Here is a 20,149-nt window from a genome sequence, read left to right as displayed (position 1 = left end):
CCGACTTTGTTTTGTGAAATTAGGTTCAATCAGTGAAAAAAAAAATAGGTTCAATCAAACCAGATGTGTGTGAATGTGTTTTTGATTTGATACCAGATTGTGAATTTGGTTAGGTTAGTTTTGAAATTGAGAGAAGTAAGTGCTCCTGTGTTTTACAATTGACATCAATTGATGACAAATAATTGTTGTGGATAGATGGTTATGGTGGTGGTGGACGGTGATGACGCGACGAAGAGAAAAAGTTAGTATCAAATCTATCTTTTTCCAGAGGCTACGACCATTGATAGCGAGGACTGTTGTTGAAAGTCTTTAAACAGCGTGACATGCTCGTTGTTTCAGAAAATCATCGGATCATCACCAGAATCCAGCGACCTCCTCCCAGTGAAAGGCGTCAAGACCTCAAACATCACCGTTGACTCCACCTGCAATATCTGGTTTGTCGTCTTCATTCCCATTAAACCACCACCGTCCGATGATTTATGGGAAGAGACAACCATTTTGATTCTCTGGTGCTGAATACGCCCACTCGTCTTTTTAATGGAGATTGTGAATTGAAGGGTTTGATTAGAATAGATGATGATGATGATGGGTAATTGTGGGTGTCTGCGTTTAAGGTGATATATCCCTCTCTGTATATATATATATATATATATATATGTTGGGGATTTTGTTTGTAAGGTGATGTATTTTGTTATTAGGAAGTCTGTGATTATACATTCATTCATCATATTGTGATGATGGTGGTCCTTGTGGAGGTGGGATGACAATGGTGGTTGTAGAGGTGGAGATGGTGGTGGTGGCTGCCACACTTCGTTCTTGTCTCCTCCACTCCGTGGCGGGTGTGTGGGTTGTGGTGGTTGGTGGGTGTAATAATGAGGGGTATAATGGTTATTTAAGTAATCTGATATTTGGTGATAAATGAGATTAAAAAATTACGGTAAAAATTATCTTTTTACATATTTTTAATAGAAACTGTGACGGAAAAGTAAAAATGGACCTAAGTGATAGTTATTTTCGAAAGATATTTGAGAGTGATTTTTGGCTAAATCTAAAGGGATGTCAGTGAAATTAACCCTATTTTGTAACATTTCTTAACTATCCTTGTTAGATTAAAATGATAAAATAAAGTAGGGTTAATTTCATTGACACTCCCTGATCAGGTTTGGCCAAATATCACCTTGAAATATCTTTCGAAAAGTATTATCACTTACACCCCAAATCACTTTTCCGTTACTAACACCATTAAAATGGCTGTGGAATGACATTTTTACCCTCATTTTTAATGTCTTTTATTTTAAAACCTATAAGGATGAAATTACCCCACCACACCATCATTGCTAGATGAGTCAACCTTTTAGCTAATCTACATCTCCACTTGTGGTTGCCCTTCATCACCAATAATTTTTTTATTTTAATTATTATTATTATTTTTTCCATAAATAATTCTTTTGGTTCTTTTTCCTTTCCTTAGAAGGATTTGGAAAGAAAACGAAAAATAGAGAAAACATGGAAGGCTTGAAGTTTCCCTATTTGTTGAAGGTAAAACACGTAACTAGCGATAGAGAAATAGTGAGAAAGTAGAAAGAGAAAATAGAGTCGTATATATATATATATATTCATGTATATACACATATACATATGGTGTTTCTCTGGCTACTCAATTCAATTCATCGATGAAAATTCCTACCTCACTCCCTAAATAGCAGGTTTAGCAGTTATTGGTGATGATGCTTAGCGGGTCTTTTGGTCCAATTTATGCAATTTTGAGTCTTCTGACCATCAAGTTTATTAGCCAAACCCAAATTTGTTCAAATCCCAATTTTCTCTCTTTATCAATTGAATTCACAAACCCTAATTTTTCATTCAAAATGTTCTATTCTTTGTAACATCAACACGCACCAACTTCGACCTCCCAAAAATCTAACAAGAACAATAAAAAAGAAACCAGACACTCTATTTCCCTTTTCAACTCTTCCCTAACTACAATTTCTTCCACCTCCAAACACAACAATTCATTAGAAACAAATCACACCACTTGTTCTCAATAGATCGAAGCCATTGGTGGGTTGATGGGTGTGCGTCCGATGGAGATCTGGTGGTGGATATGAGAGTAGAGATTGTGGTGGTGGTGCTGCTGTTAGTTGTTGGGTGTGATGGTGATGACGGTTATTGCAAGAGATTTTGGGGGTGAGGTGGTGGTGGTGGTTATCGGATGGGGATGGTATTGTAGCCATCGTGGTGGTACTGCGGTGTGGTGTAACAATATTATCTTAAATATATATTTATATATACACACACTATATAATACTTAGATATATATATATATATATATATATATATATATATATATAATTGTAAATTTGCAAATCATTTAGGGATAATTTAGTCTTTTAGTATATTTTTTTAGGTTAAAGTTTTTTTTGACAAAGTCAAAGGGCATTTAAGTCATTTTATATGGTATTAGATGTTTAAAGATAATAGTTAAGGTGTAAGTGAAAAACAGAACAAACATTTGTAGCATGAGTGATAGTAATTTTTGAAAATTATTTTAAGGTGATATTTGGCCAAACTTAACGGAGGTGTCAGTAAAATTAACCCAAGAAATTAAAGTGTCAATTATAACAACTTATGGACTCCACCAATAATAACTTTCACAAAGGGTAATTAGAATAGAATAATATTAAATTTTTTTATTTTTCCTGGCAAAGAAAAGAAACAAAAGAGAACAAGAACACCACCAAACTAAGGAACAAGACCAAGCACATCATCCCTAGCTAAAGCCATGATCCAAAACGGAAGAGGAATCAACACCTGATCTTCAGGCATACATGCACTAGAAAAAACCGCAAGGGCATGAGCCACCCGATTACCCGATCTATGAACATGATTAATAGAAACGGAAGAAAAAGATTTAAGGTCCTCCTTGATATCAAAACAAAGAGTTGCAATCTCAGAAGGACAATCTGATTGTCCCACCATAGCATCAACAACAACCTTGGCATCTAATTCAAAACACAAACAATTATAGCCCAGGGAGGAGGCCCAAAAAATAGCACGCTGAAATGCATGAGCTTCCTCGACCATTGCCGAGGAAGCAAAGAAAGGTCTAAAAACCACAGCATGAAGAATAAAACCTTGAGAATCCCTAAACACAACGCCACTACTACCACGAAAAGAGCCTGGAACAAAACTGGCATCAATATTACATTTGAAAAACCTGTGGTCAGGAGGCACCCAACAATTCGAAGAGGGTGGGGAAATTGCATTATCCAATTTTTTGCATTGGGATTTAGCCTCCCTAAATTCCCAAAAACTTGCGATGGCCTTCTCCACCACCTTCCTCGGGCTCCATAAAACCCCCTCAAACACCATTCGATTCCGAGCCTTCCAAATACACCAAACACAAAACGAAATCAAACCAAGAACAATTGATTTATCAGGTGAGGAAACAACATGGTTCACCAAAAACTTCCAACCATCCAAGAACAATTGAAATAAATAACAAGAAAAATCATATCTAAACGGGGACAACTTCCACACCTGAATAGAATGCGAACAGGTAAACAAAAGATGCACAATGGATTCTTCCGCCAAACCACACCGATGGCATAAAGGGGACACCACACATCCACGGTAAAAAAGAGACACTCTGGTAGGCAGAGCATTATGACAACAACGTCACAGAAAATGTTGCACTTTAGACAATGTATGGCAACGCCATATTGAATTCCAGGATATTTGTGCTGTTCATCCTGTAAATGAATCAACAAAGGTTTTAGCAAGAAAATAAGCCGAACACACAGAAAACTTACTGGACACCTCAGGAGCCCAAAATTGAACATCCAGTTTATCGCAATGAGAAATATACAGTCGCAAAATTTCTTGAACTTCAAGAGAAGAAAACATCTGAGATAAAACCTCCACCTTCCATGTCTTAGTGGACGGATTAATTAAATCGGCAACATAACAACACGATACATCCACAGACAGAGGCAGGAGTTTGTGAGGTAGCGAGAGAACCCAATGGTCCTGCCAGATACGAATAGATTTACCATCGCCAATCATCCATCGTGTTGCCCAAGAATGAACTCTAGAGGGGGGGTGAATAGAGTCATTGTCTAAATATGACAGATTTAAAAAACTAAGTATATAAACAATATGCTATTTTAGTTTTAACAAGTATGAACAAACAAAATCATCAAATAGATGTAGTAGCAAGATGTGACTGATTTTCAGTTTATGCAACTTCAATTTCCAGCAAGTAAATTGTAGGTATTGTGCAATACTAGAGATATGAATTCAGCAAGTTAATGGCATAGTAATAAGAGAGATAAGGGAAGAGAAATTGCAAACATAGACACAACGATTTTAGCGAGGTTCGGAAACTCCTACTCCTCGGCTCAAGACCCCTCTTGAGACTTCCCAATCCACTGTAGCTTCTCCTTACGGGTGGAGAGCAAACCTTGTAGTTGTAATACCCCTAATTAAAAAAAAAGGACTTAATTGGAATTCAATTATTATATTTTAGGTGTTTGTTTAATTGTTGAACTTGATTTATTTATTGTAAATTGAATTGAACTTTTATGTCTATATGGTATTTGTTTAATTGGTTACTTGAGATACTGTTTGAATTAATTTGGTTATGTTAAAAGGAAGTGCTATTTTTGAATTGATTTAATTGTTCATTTAGAAATTAAGTGTTTATTTTTATGTCAAGGAGTTGGGCTTGGATAGGAGTAATGGGCCAATGGTTTTGGGTCATATGGTTTACTTGGATTGAGAATTAAATGGGTACAATTAATACCCATGGATGGTTCTATGTATACATTTGGGATTTATATGTGTATAAAGGTTGGTTTAATTATTAAGTGTTATTAATGATTAAATTAGTGACATTTTTGTTATATGTTTAACGTGGTTCTAGGGTTTTATCTTTTAATTAAAGCGCCGACTTATACATATAGTTAATTTAATTGTTATTTTCTTTTCTTTTGCGGCGGCGTCTCCTCAGTTAATTAGAATTAGATTTTCCTATACACCTATAAATATATCGTATGAGGGCTGTTTAGGGTTTAAAAACAAAACAAGAATCCCTATTCACGTAAACAGAGAGACGGAGAGAAACAAAGACAAAAATAGAGTATTTTGGTTAGGGTTTAGCTAGGACTAAGGCTAAACCAAGGAGAGAAGGAAGGAGTGGGGTTCGTAATTGGAACCAAGGGCAACAGAGGAGTCGGGAACTGTAGGTGGTTTTCGCCGGAGAATTTAGGAAGACGACGGTCTAAGACCTAAAGACAAGTTCTATTCCTAACTTTTTCCCTTTGGCTCGTGTTCTTTACATGACTAATACAACTCCATGACTAAATAAAGATTAAAATTAAACTGGATTGCATGTCTGAGATACTTAAAACTGGACGTGTGTACAAGTTGGTTATTGTTGCTTTAAATTCTTTCTTGTGTAATTCTTGATTTACTTCATGTTTTATTTGATGTCAATTAATGAATTAAGGATTTAATTAGTGCTGGACCACCTTGGGAAAACATGAAACTTAACCTGGTTCACATGGGTGATCACTTGAAACAGTACGTTCATGAATGGGTAATTGTTCCGGTTTAAATTCTTCTTGCATAGGTTGTATTTTAACTGATGTGTGGTTGATGAATTAAGAGTTCAATTAATTTTGGAACACATTGGGACCTAGTTCAGACATCTAAGAACCTTAGGAATAGGGGACAGAGGAATTAGAATTCGCCGGAGACGGAAACGATGGAGAATAGCAAGGGTGGAGGCGGCTCCATCTTAAATAGAGGAGGCTCAATCTTTTAATGGAGGAGGCTTAATCTTAGATAGAGGAGGCTCAATCTTTCAATGGAGGAGGCTCAATCTTAGATAGCTCCACACTTATTTGGAGGTGGCTCCAAGAGGTTGGAGGCGACTCCATATGTTTTTGGAGCCGGCTCAATGTTGATTTTTTTTATTTTTTTATTTTTCTTCCGTTTCCAGTAAGTTTTGGCTACAATGGTTGGATTTCTGGGTTCCAGTTGGGTTTATGCCTGTATGTGGGAAGTATAGATGATTCTTAGAGACATATTAAGGCTCTAGGAAGCTTGTTAATAATCTAATTATGGTCATCACTTGAACAGTATATGGTTTAAACAAATTATTACACTGTTTTGGAGTTGGAAGATTTAAATTGCTTAATCTTTTTTTGATAGCAATTTTTCTGTGAAGTTTTATATAATTGAAGCTTGTATTGCAACATATTATGATCATGTATTTCAATTATGCTTTGGGGATGAACTGATGTGTAGTGGTATTATGATTTAAATTTATCATTTTACTGGATCTTGTGGAGTAGTATGAACTAAGCATGTTTATGTATATAATTTTACTATGCCTATTGATGCTTACTTTATTATTTTTAGTATCAATTAATGGATGTGTGGATTAGTTGATAGTTACTTTCATTATCTGTATTATTAACTACTGGATGGATGGATTGTATGCACCGGTATGGGACGGTGGCATACTAGGGACATATTAGTTTCTAAATACTAAATCCTACCTTACGGAATAAGGGAATGGATTATAAAATAAATCCTACCTATATTTAAGTCAAAGAAGCTGCACAAGTTGAATGACTGACTGGATTACTTGATATCTATGTGAAGTCAAAGAAGCTGCACAAGCTGAATGACTAACTAGATTTCTTATGGATGGATAAGATAGGGCTTTATGTATATGTTTATGGTATCGTGATATGAACCTGAGTCTCAGAGTCGACGGTTAAGGAGCGTATATGCAGTAGGATGCGTAGCTGGTTATGTTGGTTGAGGTATACCCTGTTGGGCTCAAGTAGTCTTACCCATTCAGGTGCGTTTTGTATGTTGCCTTCTATTCAGGTTGAGACCCTCATCATAGTCCAGTGGGAGTCCTATAGTGTGGATGTGTATATATATATATATATATGTATGTATGGACTACATAGTTATTGTTGAGTTGGTTAGGATGTACATGCGTATCGAGTCTCTGCTTGGATTGTAGTAGGATAGAACTTGTTCGTGGACCTGACCCACTTTTATTTTTTAAGTGTTCGGCAGTTCTAGTTTTAGACCTGATCGTGCTGAGTAGAGACTATCACTCACTCTTCCGACGATGTATGACTTCTCTCCGTGGTTGAACTTTGGATGTTCTTTTACTTTACTTTAATTCTTCAGTTGTTGTTTTTAATGTTGGAGTTTGATTAGTGGTCCACTAGATGGATTCTCAAGTTGTATTAGAAATGGAGAAGTTGAATGTATCAGAATAATATAATATTTATAAAATTTTATTCTGAGGATTAAGTTTGGGTTATCATTTTAGTTTTCTTTAAGCAATTTTTATTTATTCCTTTTTACCATAATTGTATTCTGTGTTTGTTTATTGCTAATTGATTTGATGTCCTCGTGTAATCGGGCGTGGGACTGGCTAACTCGCATCCGGAAATCTGGGGGTATCACAGTAGTGAAGCAACTCCCTTGGTTCTTCTTGCTAAGAGACACCCTCTCTTAGACTTCCTTTAGGCCAAACCAGCCCTTACAATATCTTTGCTAAAAGACAACCTCTCTTAGGCTTTCAACTGAAATATAGAACACTACAACATATTAGGGTTTCACCAGCGCTTTTAAAAAAAGCGCTGGTGTTGAGTACTAATTACCAGCGCTTCTAAAAAAGTGCTAGTGTTGAGTACTAATTACCAGCGCTTCATTAAAAAGTGCTGGGGTTGAGTACTATCAACACTAGTGTTTCTAAAAAAAAGCGCTGGTGTTGAGTACTAATTACTAGCGCTTTTTAAACAAATGCTGCTAAGTGCGAAATGTAATGCCGAAAAATTTGGCGCTCTAATATTATTTCATTTTATTTCTAACCTTACCAATTTCATCCGAGCCCTAGTTTCTCTTCAGCCTCCCCAATCGTCTCCATCTCTATTCTCGGTCTCAATTCTGAACTTGGCCCCCTCTCTCTCTGCAACTCCCCAATCGACTCAATCTCTCTCTTTGCAACTCCCCAATTGCCTCCATCTCTATTCTCGTCTTAACTCTAAACTTGCGCCCCCCTCTCTCTACAACTCCCTAATCGTGATGACACGTGCCCCTCCTCCTCAACCACCCCCCTCTCTTAGCAATTCTGTCTCTCTTAGCAATTCTGCCTCCAATCTCTCTGTCACTTTTCTCATTTTCTCTCTCTACGTACCTATACCATACCAGTCTTGATTGATCAGAATGGTGAAGCTTGTATTGGCCCGAGAGAGTCGGATATATGGACCCCAGCTGGCTCGAAACCGATCTGAGTACATAAACGCCGACCTATACGTGTTCGCCACCATTGTTCTTCTCTGTGGCTTCGTGGCTCAACTCTTCAGCGAGCCGAAATTGGGTTTGGTTCTTCTACTTATAGGCTTAGCTCTCATAATCTTTGTGAACGTTCACGATCTCCTTGCTCATCTCGCTGGCATCGATTACCAATTGCCGTTGATGGAATTCCACGTCTAGCTTGGCCTCGTCGAGTTCGCCGTCCCCGTGGTTCAGATTACAGCTACACTTCTCTATTTCTTAGGGATTCTTTTTATTTTCATTCAGGTATGTTCTTGTTTGTTGTAATTGTGTCAAAAAATCTCTATCTTGGTGTTATGTTGATGATTATGTTCATTGGACATTTTGATTTAGACTTCTATATATATATATATATAAATTTCTAATTATGGAAGAATTGCCCATGGGGTTGCCGTATGTATCATTTATTTTTAAAATTCATTATTGCCCATGTTGTATCTATCACCAAATAATCTCTCTAGTTTTTATTTTATTTTTAATTTTATTAAATTCATTATTTTTTATGCACAAGCTATTTTGTGTTCGAGAAGGTTTGGTAATGGGTTTAATACATTACTAATCATGGACTCATAATGTTCCTAATCTCTTTTATTTTTGTACATTTTTGCATACATTGATGTCTTTCTCATCTCTGAAATATCAAAATTGGAGTAGTCCTTGCTTATATAAACTTTTGGGCTAAGCTCATTTTTTATTCTAATGCTTCAGGAGCAGAAAATAAAAGAGGGTCAGTACATGATGGGTCTAAAAGATGAGATATTCTATTTTTCTTGGTTTATTACATACGCTTTGCAGGTAATTTTTGCATTCTTGCTGTTAAAATGAGTTAGTACTAGCATACCTTTTTCTGTATGACCAATGTTTAAGGCGGAGTGCTTTTTTTTTTTTTTTTTTTTTTTTTTTTATTTCTGCAATTCTATTTTAGCTTTCTGTTATTCAGTTTGGTTTATGGATAAGGAATGTTATACAACTTTTTTGGGTTTTCTGAACTGTTATATTGCCATAGAAGTAAGGCACTTCCATTTTGTACTCCTGGGTTTTTCATTAAGATTATTTTCTTTAAGAAAATGATGTATGTGGTGCAGGTGTCACTCTTGAAGATCCTCACACTGAAGAACTCAGTCAAGAAGTTAGAGGGTTCATATTCTCTAAAATTCTGGTTTGTTTGTTCCTGAAAAAGTCACTTTACTTTTACCCAAATTGTGATACCACGTTACAGTGGCTTTGATGCTTTAGTTGTTTTTATTACTACTTAAATTGCTAATCCTTTATCTGAAAACATTTGAATTTTTTACTATCTAAATATTTTGTATCACATTTTAGTGAAACATAATTGTGACTTGTGACCCATAATTGCTATTGTTTTCCGAGTAGGAGAATCTTCTTGTCTGAAAATAAATTCTGAAGAAACTACAAAATGTCGTTTCATCATCATACGCCATGTCTTCATCTTGTATCTCCCTCTCTCCCTGTCTCTCTATATACATATTGCTTGGTTTATACAACCCCAACCTCACAATGGGAAAATTAAATATAAGAATATGAAATCTTACTTGGTTATAAGCAGCAGATTTAATCCTAATACTCCTTGCTAGTGGGCTATGAAAAGTATTAAGTCTAATCCAAATGTGAGCAATTCGATTCCAAACAAAATGTTCTAAGAAATCTCATCCCAGTTCAAGAAAATTAGAAAGACAAGTGACTTGTGTAAGGTCAAATTTTTTTAACTGTGATGAAAAATTATTTATTTTTTAATTTTTAATTATGCTGATAATCGATTGTGACTAGCACATAGGATACAGTGACAGAATATTTTTCTTTTGATAAGTAAGATATAGTGACAGCATATGATATTATGAAGTTCTAACAAAATTTGTGCATTGAGAAGACTTTTCTTCTTAGATCCTGACTGCAGTTTATCACCTGCTCTGTAAAGGATAAACCATCTAGAACACAAAGATTGATTAATCCCAACACTTGAGCTTCTTGAGTGAAAGTATTGTTCTTTTTGTAACACCTAGTATGCTCTCATACTCCTTTCTTTGAAGGCTTTCTAGTTTGGCTGCAAGAGTTGAGTAATTATAAATTAAGGTAGGTAGGGATATGCTAGTAAAAGATCTAGACTATAGTGATTTTATTCCCAGTTAAATGTATACCTTCTTTCACCCTTCTAAGTACTTGGCACCTTTTCCGCTGCTGGACCCCAAAAGACTTTTCCCTCTTCACTCTCAAAGGAAGACCAAGATACTTAAGCAGCCAACCTCAGATATCACAACCTAAGGAGCTAGTAACTTTCCTCAGAATACTTTGGTTTTATCTTCATAGCCCAAACACAAACACAAACAATTCAGAGATGGGATTATAGAACCCTTACTAAAAAAAAGAAACTAATATTTTACTTGTATATTAGGGTGTTATACAAGCTCCAATTGTTCTACCCTCACAACATTCTAGTAAGAACATCATCTGCGAAAGTTACCAGAAGATTCTAGCAAAGAGAATCGCCCCATCTTTTTGTGTAGCTGGTACCAGGTTTTCTTCGAATGATCTTGGTGTTATATATTACTAATCATATGGATGTAGGGTTTTCAGTTTTGTAGATAACACTGCAAAAGGATTTTTTTTGCCTTTTGAGATATTAAAAATTATAACTCAACAGACCAGATCCTAACTACTCTGGATTGGAATGTCATTTTTCTTTCCTTTCCAGGTTCAACTTACATAAGAATAATGAAAGGTTTCCTGTAGGTTGCCTTTCTCCTTTGTCTGAGCTCTGGGGACTACCTTACACACAACCTCCTTATAGTTCACGGGTTTTCTTATGCACGAAAGAGATAGAAGCCTATAATTAAAATTTTAACTATCTTATAGATTGGCATCTGACTAAGTAACCTAGATACACTAAACTCTTATGAGTAGAATAAATCTTCATAGTAGAGCTTTCGTGTTTTGATAACCAATGGTGGTTTTGGAGGTGGATGCAATGTACAATCGTTGGCGTAGTAATATAAATGAGGTGTGTTTATCTTTCACATGGATGTATTCAATTCTATTATTTACTTTAGATGGCTTCATGCACTAATTTGCATTCTTTTGAAAAAAGCGTTTCTATCTTTTTACTTTGGTGTTGTAGATTTTGATGCCGGTATTCCTTGGGCAACTACGTTATATTCATAAGAACTTGTTCTATACAGTTTTTGTTGTGGATCCTGCATCCATTTATGGACTTGAGGCAAGTTTTATTGTGTAAAAAGTGACGTCAGTTCGTTGTATGTGCATTATACTGTTGCCAGAATTACTTATCTAATTTTAGTTTCATTGTCTTTTGCGGGCAATTGACACGATTATTTCTTTGTACGAGAATAGTTTTCCTATGAGATTTGGGGTGATATTGTACTCAACAAAGTTTATCAAGAAGATTGAATCGAATAGTGGAGAACTCCCATTAGATCCTGTGGAAAATAACAGTGGGACAGAGGAAGATGTGTCCAGTTTGGTACTTCTTTCTATCTTATTGTACCGTCTTTTTACATCTCAAACATGTCTAGGCTAAATTTGATAAATTTGTACAATACGTTATATGCATTTAAGGAGAATGCCTTAGATAATCCAGACAGATGCATTTTCTGACTTCGGCCTGAACTACATCATTTTAAATAGAAATATGTTTTACTACTCCTAACAGTTTTACTTAAACCTCATAAGAGTACAAATTTTTGTTATAGTAATTTGAAAATCAGATTTTTAACGAATCAGTTATAGAAAAGGTTTCTGTTCTATCATCTAGGTTGTAGTAACAAGTTCTGCCTTTTTTTTAGGAAACCAGTGACTCACCATAGTTGATAAATAGCATAGATCCAGACAAAAACAAAATACAAAACATGCATTGTCTCTTCAAATCACTAATTATTATAGATTATTTGCAAAATTAATAATAATTATAGTTCCCACAACTAATTTTAATCATTTGGAGAATTATTATTGTAAATGCTATGATTCACCACATTATCATTCTTTTAGGGAAATCTTGTTTCATATTGTTACTATTAGAAAATCTATCTCTTTCTCTCTCACACACACACACACACCTTGTTTATCTCCTAAATTCTCTTCAGATGAGTGATTATTCTTAGGTTCTAACGAACATGACTTTGTTGCTAGTATTTCTTATAGCAGTTTAGTAGAACTCAGAAATTATTGTCTTATATATAATTTAGTATGTAAAAGGTTTTGTGTATGTTCTTGTGTTGTATATATTCATTTTCTAGTCATGATGCCAATTCAGTTAAGGTTATGATCTTTAATTTCTCTTATATAAATTTTCATTTATTATAATGTGCGCTTAATGAATTTATAAAAAATGTTTGGTAATTCAAATCAAATGGGCAAGAAGAGTTGTTAAAGTTGTAGTTGAAGCTGAAGATGGGGTTGTGGTTATGCTTTCAGCATTTCTTTCACCTTGGATGGGTTCTTTTTGAAAAACTTGTACTACATTTGTAAAAAATTCTTAATTCTTTTTTTTGTCACATTTAGTAGATCTAGACAATTTGGATGGTATTTTCATATTGGCATGTTAACTTATGGTTGTATTAGTAGACATTTTTTGAGTTTTGGTTGACATTTACCAGCTTTATCTATTAGTAAACAATTTCGATGGTATTTTTCATATTGGCAGTAGGTTAACTTGTGGTTGTAATATGTAAAAACAATTTGGATGGTACTTTTATATTGCCAACTTGTGTTATATTGGATGACATTTAGTAACCAAGACATTTTTCAAAAACAATAAAGGGCAAAAAATAAAAAAAAAAATAAAATAAAATAAAAATGTGCCTTTACCGGCGCTTCTTAAAGAAGCGCTGGCAAAGAGGCGAAAAAAAAAAAAAAAAACATAAAATGACCTTTTACCAGCGCTTCTTAAAAAAGCGCTGATAAAGACCTTATACCAGCGCTTCTCAAAAAGTGCTGGTAAAGGGTCTATACCAATGCTTCTCAAAAAGCGCTGGTAAAGCCCTACCGACGCCAGATTTACCAGTGTTTTTTCAAAAGCGCTGGTAAAACGCTGGTAATTGAATTACTAGCATTTTTTGGGACTTTTACCAGCGTTTTTGAGCGCTGGTAAAAGCCATAATTGTTGTAGTGGAAGTGTTTACAAGTATCTCATTCTCTATGATTTACAGATTTTAACTCACTCTAGAGAATCAATGAATACAAGTGAAGCTCTCTCTCTAAGTGTGATGAATGTGAGAGGATGAAGAATAGAACAACAGCTCTGTATCAATGTGAATATCTCAGAACAAAAGCTCTGAATGATGGTCTGAAAAATGCTCAATAAATTCGCAGCTTCTCTCTCTAGGTTTTGGCTATGCAAGTTTGTATATAAGAAGTTGAATGATTGTTTAGAACATGAGCTCTATCAAAGAGTAATACCAGAACAAAACCTCTGTAGAATGGTAGAGCAAAAGCTCTCTTGGATTTATGAAAATGGCTCCTTTAGCTCTGTTAATTCATCTTTGAAACTGATGCATATTTATGAAGTTCATGAGATGCAATATGACCGTTATTTTGGATTATACTTGATGGACATATGAATATCTGACTCTACGACGCTCGAAATATGTGTATAAAGCCTGGAGCAAGATTGCAGAAGTATTGAAGAAGATGCGCAACTTTGACACATAAGGAATGTAGCCGTTGGCTATTCCTTCAGGACTTAGTCGACTTAGTTGTGAACTAAGTTGGTTGGGTTGAGAAGGGAGTCGGCTCAATTATGAATTGAGTCGACTGGATTATTAAATGAGCCAGCTGAATTGAATTTTGATTTTGATGAGCCTCGGCCTAACTGAGTCAGCTGGATTCCAAACTGAGTCGGCTGAGTTGTGAATTGAACATGATGAGCCTCAGCCTAATCCAGTCGGCTGGATTGCTAACTGAGTCGGTTGAGTTGCATTATATCAGAAATTCAAACTGTTTGTGATCTGCAACAGGTATCTACACAGGACTTCTGCACACAGCTTATTTCCATTAAAAACATTAAAGTAAATGTCTTTACAGTATTTATATGTCAATTTACTTTAAGTTTACAATGTAAATAAGGAAGTACCTCCCATTTGGATTCAATAAAAAATATTAAAAAATTGAAATCCAACTAAATCAAAATGTAGAAATTCAGTTTTAGTACAAATTTGGATTTTTGACAGTTTTGGTAAAAATGAATCTTTATGTAAACCAATGTAGACTTGGTCAAAAATTCTGATAAAATCAGTTTAGGCTAGTTTAAGTATAAAGAGTTATTATCGGGAAAAATTATTTTTAAATAATCATTATTTCAAAAATCCATTTTTCACACTTAGTCAAAAAGCACAGTTTTTCATGAAGTGCATTCTGGGGTCCTAATGTCTGTTACCAACTCATGGTAATGAAGGCTTTTCATGCCTTAATTGTTGACCAATATGAATTTTATGATTGATGTGCATGGTCTTAGCATTTCTAGCACAAATGATGAGTTCTTTCAAAGCTTATGCAAGCTTGAACTAACTCATTCTTTTAGTAAAAACTTCATGTGTCAATTATATGAATGAAGTGTATAGTCTATTGCTAATGGATATATGAGCATATGAATGATGTATGATATGCATGGTCCTATAGAGATGAGTTTCAAATAGATTCATAAATACCTTGACAATGAATCTTAAACACTCACCAACCTATCTACCCCTTTCTTCATACTTTGTCCATGATTGTTTAAGCTTTGAGGTACTCTTGCTTTCTTCCTTTCTTTGAGTTGCTTGCTTCCTCATTGTAGTCCAAGCTATCTTTAAATGGACTTTGCATTTGGCTCCTTGCAACTTCAACTCTTCTTTGTATCCATTTCTTTCATTGATGTGATCTTGAATAATGGAATACTTGGAATGATCTTTATAGCTTCATTGAAGTCATTCTTTGAATGTGAATAATTTATATAACACTCAATGTAAACATTAGTCCTTAAACACCATTAATGGTTTGTTATCATCAAAACATCTGGATTGTCATTGGATGAAATCCTTAAGGTCAACACACCGCAATCCTCGATCTAAAATAGCTTGTGTGGGCCATATACTACGCCATCCCTAGGAAGGATTGTAGCCCAACGGAGCTTCCAAGAACGAACATGAAAAAAAATATTTCGCCTTAAGTAACTGATAAACCAGCCCCGTCTGGTGCACTTGGAAATTCCAAGCATGTTTCGTTAAAAGCGCCAAATTAAAAGCCTCAAGATCCTGAAACCCAAGTCCACCCCACTTCATACTCAGACAAAGAGCATCCTAGTGAATCCAATGAATGGAGCGAGATTTCTTTTTATTACACCACCAGAAGGATCTAATATGTTGCATCAACTCAAGACACAACGTATGTGGAAGCTTGAAAGAGGACATTACATACGTAGGTAAAGCGTATATGTTCTAAAATTGGACATCTAAACTGGACAAAGGTAATAGTACTTAAGGTTTTGCATAATCAAATATATGTTCTAATCAACATCTAAATGTTTTTTCTTCATTTAATTTGGGTTGATTTTAATTGGTTAGTTGATCAACAATAATCAAAATTTTTTATTCCCCTGAAAATAATCGTGCCACCATAAAAGAAAGGTTCTCTTTTATTTTACTTTTTGTTGCAAGTTGTGGTCTTTGCATATGCTAGCGAAAGTTCAATAGGCTTGGACTCTTATCTGGTTGATTGTAAAGTTCAGTAGATTATATTCCAAAAAAAAAAAAAAAAAAAAAAAAAAAAAAAAAAAAAAAAGGGTGAATGGAATTATTTTGATTGATGGTTCATCACATTCTAAGAGAATGTGAGAGGGTGTGTCAAGAAAGTTTCACATTCATATATATATATATATATATATATATATAGAAAAATAATAGGTCTTCTGACCTCAAGTGTCGACTTATCCTCCAAATACAATATGGTTGAACAGAAAGAGATATTTACGGGGAATTTTTATTTATTTTTATTTTATTTATGTTTTTTTTTTTTAAAGAGTTCTAACGTGATCCAACCACGTTGTATTCGGAGGAGGAGTCGACAATTGAGGTCGAAAGACCTATCATTTCTCATATATATATATATATATATATATCTATAGATATATATATATATATATATATATTCCTTGCCGGTCAGGTAGTGATTGATCGAAATTAATAGTTCTGAAATTATATAGTAATTTCTCCAAGCAAGCGTGAACCGTGGAGTTTCTCATAGAGCTATCTTAGATGTAAAAGAATATGGGTCGATTGGGGGTAAAAGTCGCAAAAACAAGCAATTAAAAAGAAAAACAATTATACACAATCAACCAAAGGTATTCGTGGATCTGCAAAATCATTTTGCCTACGTCCACGGATTGCACCAAAAAATTTCACTATGAATTAGTTAGAAGAGTGCAATGAAGAACACTCTTTCTTTGAATCTCTCTCTTGTGGCGACCCTCTCTATAAAGTGCGAACATTTTTTTTTTTGCATACCATAGGGTTGGTACAAAATTCAATAAATATAGAGAAACAACTTGCCCCAAATGTCTAAGCCTTTTGGAAAGAGAAAAAGGGCAAAAAAAAAAAAAAAAAAAAAAAAAAAAAAAAAAAAAAAAAACTAATTTTCCCATATGTCATGCAAGTGTGATTAGTCCCAAAAAGTGCCACCAACGGAGAAAGTTGGACTCGTCTGCAAAAGTGGATTGGTTGCACTTTTTGGAACTCCCGTTGTGACACAAGTACGTGAAACCAGTTGTACTTTCCAAAATAGCATGCCAGATAAGTGATTCAGGCTCCGCAACCTCAACAATCTCACTTGGAGACTGGAGCACTAATAAATCCATTCCAACAATTATAGGTGCATATTAGTGTATGTCGGTGTTCTCATCTCTATCTTCAAGCTAGAAGACAGACTGAAACTACGCATAACTTCAATTTCTCCTTTAAATTCTCCACAGTTGCTATCTTGGTTAACATATCAGCCAGATTCCTCTTACCAAGTATCTTATCACGTGTCAACCCCTCATCTTCGAAAAGCAATTCGACGAAGAGATAACGAAGGCCTATATGTTGCTACCATTGGGAAGAAGTGAGTAACCACTTTTAAGACCTTTCTTTCTACTAGAATTCGAAATGCTGAGAACTAAACCAGCAGCCGCCTCCTAACCCTTGGTGCAAAAATATACATGTAAATCCCAAATTTCGAATTGAAAATAGTGGGAAAACATATAATGTTATAAAGTTCAGGATCCAATGTTCTTCTCAAGCTTCTTTTTCCTGGCGAACTTTATCTTAATTTTCTGTGTTTCCATTTTGAGGCAGAGGTACTGTGTGGGCATGTGATTGGATACGCTCCGAAGCTTGCAATGCCTGCAGATAGATTTATTACTCATTATTCTGTTAACATTGAAAGACTAATTTAGTTAACAATGTTTGGAGCCAAACATTCACAATGCTAGGTTTACTAACCTATATTTGCATACTATGATTATCAATTAATCTGAAGATACTAACCTCTTTATGCCAGTTAGTTCGAAACACAATTGACAATAAAATAACTGTTTGGAGCAGGCAACCAGCAATCATTCCAGACCAGATGCCTTGAATGCCAAGCTTGAATCTGTAACCAAGCAAGGCACCTAAAGGAAGGCCAAAAATATAGTAGCACCCGGTGTTTATCAGTGCAATTGAAAACTGCCAACCTGCACCTATGCCAACCCCTGCAATATCAACGGGAAATGCTTAGATTTGAGACAAAAATGGCAACACAACTCTATATACTTTCAATTTATCAACAATTTAAAAACTATTACAAGCGATCGAGTTACCATGAAGAACTGGTTGGATACTGTTGAGGAGAATGGTTGCTGCTAGAAAATAACTTAGCTTTGATGTCTCTCTTATGACCTCGGGGTTTTTTGTGAAAATTTTGGGGATATAGCTCTTAGCTATAAGATCTACAGCCATGAAAAATATTCCAAAAATAGTAGATGTGACAGCAGTCACTGCAACCGAGAATTTTGCTGCAATTGGCCGTCCTGCTCCAAGTTCATTGGAAACTCGGACACTGCAAGAAAGTTAGGAATTTGTAAAGTGAAATAGTAACACTTTCAAGTATAATTATGTGTCAATGTCATAAATTTCCCCTATACGCTCAAAGGAAAAAAAATAAAAAAATCACTTTGAACTATAAATTTGGGAATGGAGGAAAATCTCTTATATACCTAACTGCAGCACTGAAACCCAAAGCAATCATTAAGGTCCATTGTTGCAAGTTCATGCTGCCATGTCCAGAAATGAAAGAGAATATAATAATAATAAATAAACAAATTAATTAAAGACTCGATCTGTATGGCGAACAAGCTAATGACTAACCAAATTGAAATGGCATCCACTGCAATTTCTGGATTCTTTAGCCAGCCTACCATTAGGATCACAATAGTGTAATACCAAAGTTCCAAGCTGTCATGAGAGCATACGTAGCGCATGATTATGATAAACAACAAAATATATAAATGGATTATATATTTTCAAATTTAAATCCAAGAACTAACTAACCACAACATCACAGCCGAGGAAAGTGACAATTTCACAAAGCCAGCTAAGGATTGGAATGCAGACAAAGATAACCCAGTCCATGCTTCCGAGAAATATCCAGAGACCACATAAACTATCTGAACCAAAACCAGTAGCCACCATGTTAAATTTCCAGCTATAGCAGCACCAATCATGCCGAGCCCAAACTTTGTCACAAGTACCCAATTCAAAAAAACCTGAATTCCCAGTGCTACTAGAGATATTATAGTCATTACCCAGACTTTGCTTTGTGCTTGCAGGAATTTTTGTACAGGAGAATTAATGGAATAAGCAAACAATTGAGGAATCACCCAGACAGCATACTTCCCAGCTAGTTGGGAAATATGCTTGTTTTGACCAAGTAGTTGTAACAAGGGCGATGTAAACACATAAATGGGGGTTAGAAACAAAGCTGTGATCATTGTGATAATCAATGATCTTTGCAATAAAATTCCCAGTATGTTTGTTCGCCCGGCGCCAACAGCTTGACCGCAAAGCGTCTCTAGGGCACTTCCCATTCCGAGCTAATAAAAATAAATTACAACAAAGTTGAAGAGTAAGATAAACTAAAATTTTGGTTATTGTTCATAATAGTATTAAAGCAACATTTGATTGGGGTGCTTCTAAAATTGCATACAACAATTTATATATATATATATATATATATATATATATATATATATATATATATCATTAACAATATATATGTACCATTATTCCATAGACGAAGCTTTCAAGCACATTTTGTACCATAGCAACGGCTGCGAGTTCGGCCTCTCCCAAATGGCCAACAAAGGCAACGGTGACCAATCCGATAGTGAATTGAGTTAATTCTGTTAGGATGGCAGGGGCGGCTATCTTCCACATCTTTCTTGATTCTAACCTGATTTTTTGCCCCATTGTAGAAACAAATATTGTCTTTAAAATATCACTCAAAATAGCAAGAAATTAGCTCTCACAATGTAATACTTAGATAGCTCCCTCACAATGTAATCTTTAAATTAAATTGAAGGGATGAGACCGATACTAATTTATAGCGAACAAATAAGTAACCCACAAATGCCAATTTGTGTGAAGATTAACTAACCCACAAAAGCCAATTTGTGTGAAGATAGTTCTGCTTCGCTACGCAAAAACAAATCTATACATACGAACTTCCTTGTGATTATTTGAATATATTTCTC

The 20,149-nt window shown here is 35.1% G+C and overlaps 2 protein-coding genes across 3 annotated transcripts; one reads left to right on the top strand and one right to left on the bottom strand.

The window, feature by feature from the left end:
- Positions 1 to 7,865: 7,865 nt before the first annotated feature.
- Positions 7,866 to 15,003, top strand: LOC132284572 (UDP-glucose:glycoprotein glucosyltransferase-like). Of its 2 annotated transcripts, XM_059786682.1 has the most exons (5): positions 7,866 to 8,619; positions 9,082 to 9,168; positions 9,459 to 9,532; positions 11,740 to 11,869; positions 13,554 to 15,003. In XM_059786682.1, exons 2-5 carry the CDS (start codon positions 9,109 to 9,111, stop codon positions 13,626 to 13,628), a joined length of 339 nt encoding a protein of 112 aa, XP_059642665.1. In that variant the 5' UTR covers positions 7,866 to 8,619; positions 9,082 to 9,108; the 3' UTR covers positions 13,629 to 15,003. The 2 variants fall into 2 exon arrangements, 1 of the variants encoding a protein (XP_059642665.1); XR_009472315.1 differs by having other exon boundaries at positions 7,868 to 8,619; positions 11,507 to 14,998.
- A 2,678-nt stretch (positions 15,004 to 17,681) lies between these two features.
- LOC132280993 (protein DETOXIFICATION 33-like) lies at positions 17,682 to 19,865 on the bottom strand. Its single transcript, XM_059782736.1, has 7 exons — positions 19,677 to 19,865; positions 18,948 to 19,489; positions 18,765 to 18,851; positions 18,614 to 18,670; positions 18,218 to 18,456; positions 17,904 to 18,109; positions 17,682 to 17,759 (listed from the first exon to the last, which is right to left on the bottom strand). Exons 1-7 carry the CDS (start codon positions 19,863 to 19,865, stop codon positions 17,682 to 17,684), a joined length of 1,398 nt encoding a protein of 465 aa, XP_059638719.1.
- Positions 19,866 to 20,149: the final 284 nt, after the last annotated feature.

The sequence above is a fragment of the Cornus florida genome, unplaced genomic scaffold (assembly GCF_030987335.1).
Source record: "Cornus florida cultivar Cherokee Brave unplaced genomic scaffold, ASM3098733v1 CherokeeBrave_3.0.0_Hap2_Chr11, whole genome shotgun sequence".
Lineage (NCBI taxonomy): Eukaryota > Viridiplantae > Streptophyta > Magnoliopsida > Cornales > Cornaceae > Cornus > Cornus florida.
The sequence above is the reverse complement of the archived record's forward strand: the minus strand, read 5'-3'. Positions and strand labels throughout refer to the sequence as shown.

Coding starts and splice junctions, on each gene's coding strand:
- LOC132284572 (XM_059786682.1), top strand. CDS start 9,109: ATGATGGGTCTAAAAGATGAGATATTCTATTTTTCTTGGTTTATTACA. Junction 9,169..9,458: donor TTATTACATACGCTTTGCAG/GTAATTTTTGCA, acceptor TATGTGGTGCAG/GTGTCACTCTTGAAGATCCT. Junction 9,533..11,739: donor TCATATTCTCTAAAATTCTG/GTTTGTTTGTTC, acceptor GTACGAGAATAG/TTTTCCTATGAGATTTGGGG.
- LOC132280993 (XM_059782736.1), bottom strand. CDS start 19,865: ATGGGGCAAAAAATCAGGTTAGAATCAAGAAAGATGTGGAAGATAGCC. Junction 18,852..18,947: donor TCCTCGGCTGTGATGTTGTG/GTTAGTTAGTTC, acceptor CTCTCATGACAG/CTTGGAACTTTGGTATTACA. Junction 18,110..18,217: donor TATCCAACCAGTTCTTCATG/GTAACTCGATCG, acceptor TTGATATTGCAG/GGGTTGGCATAGGTGCAGGT.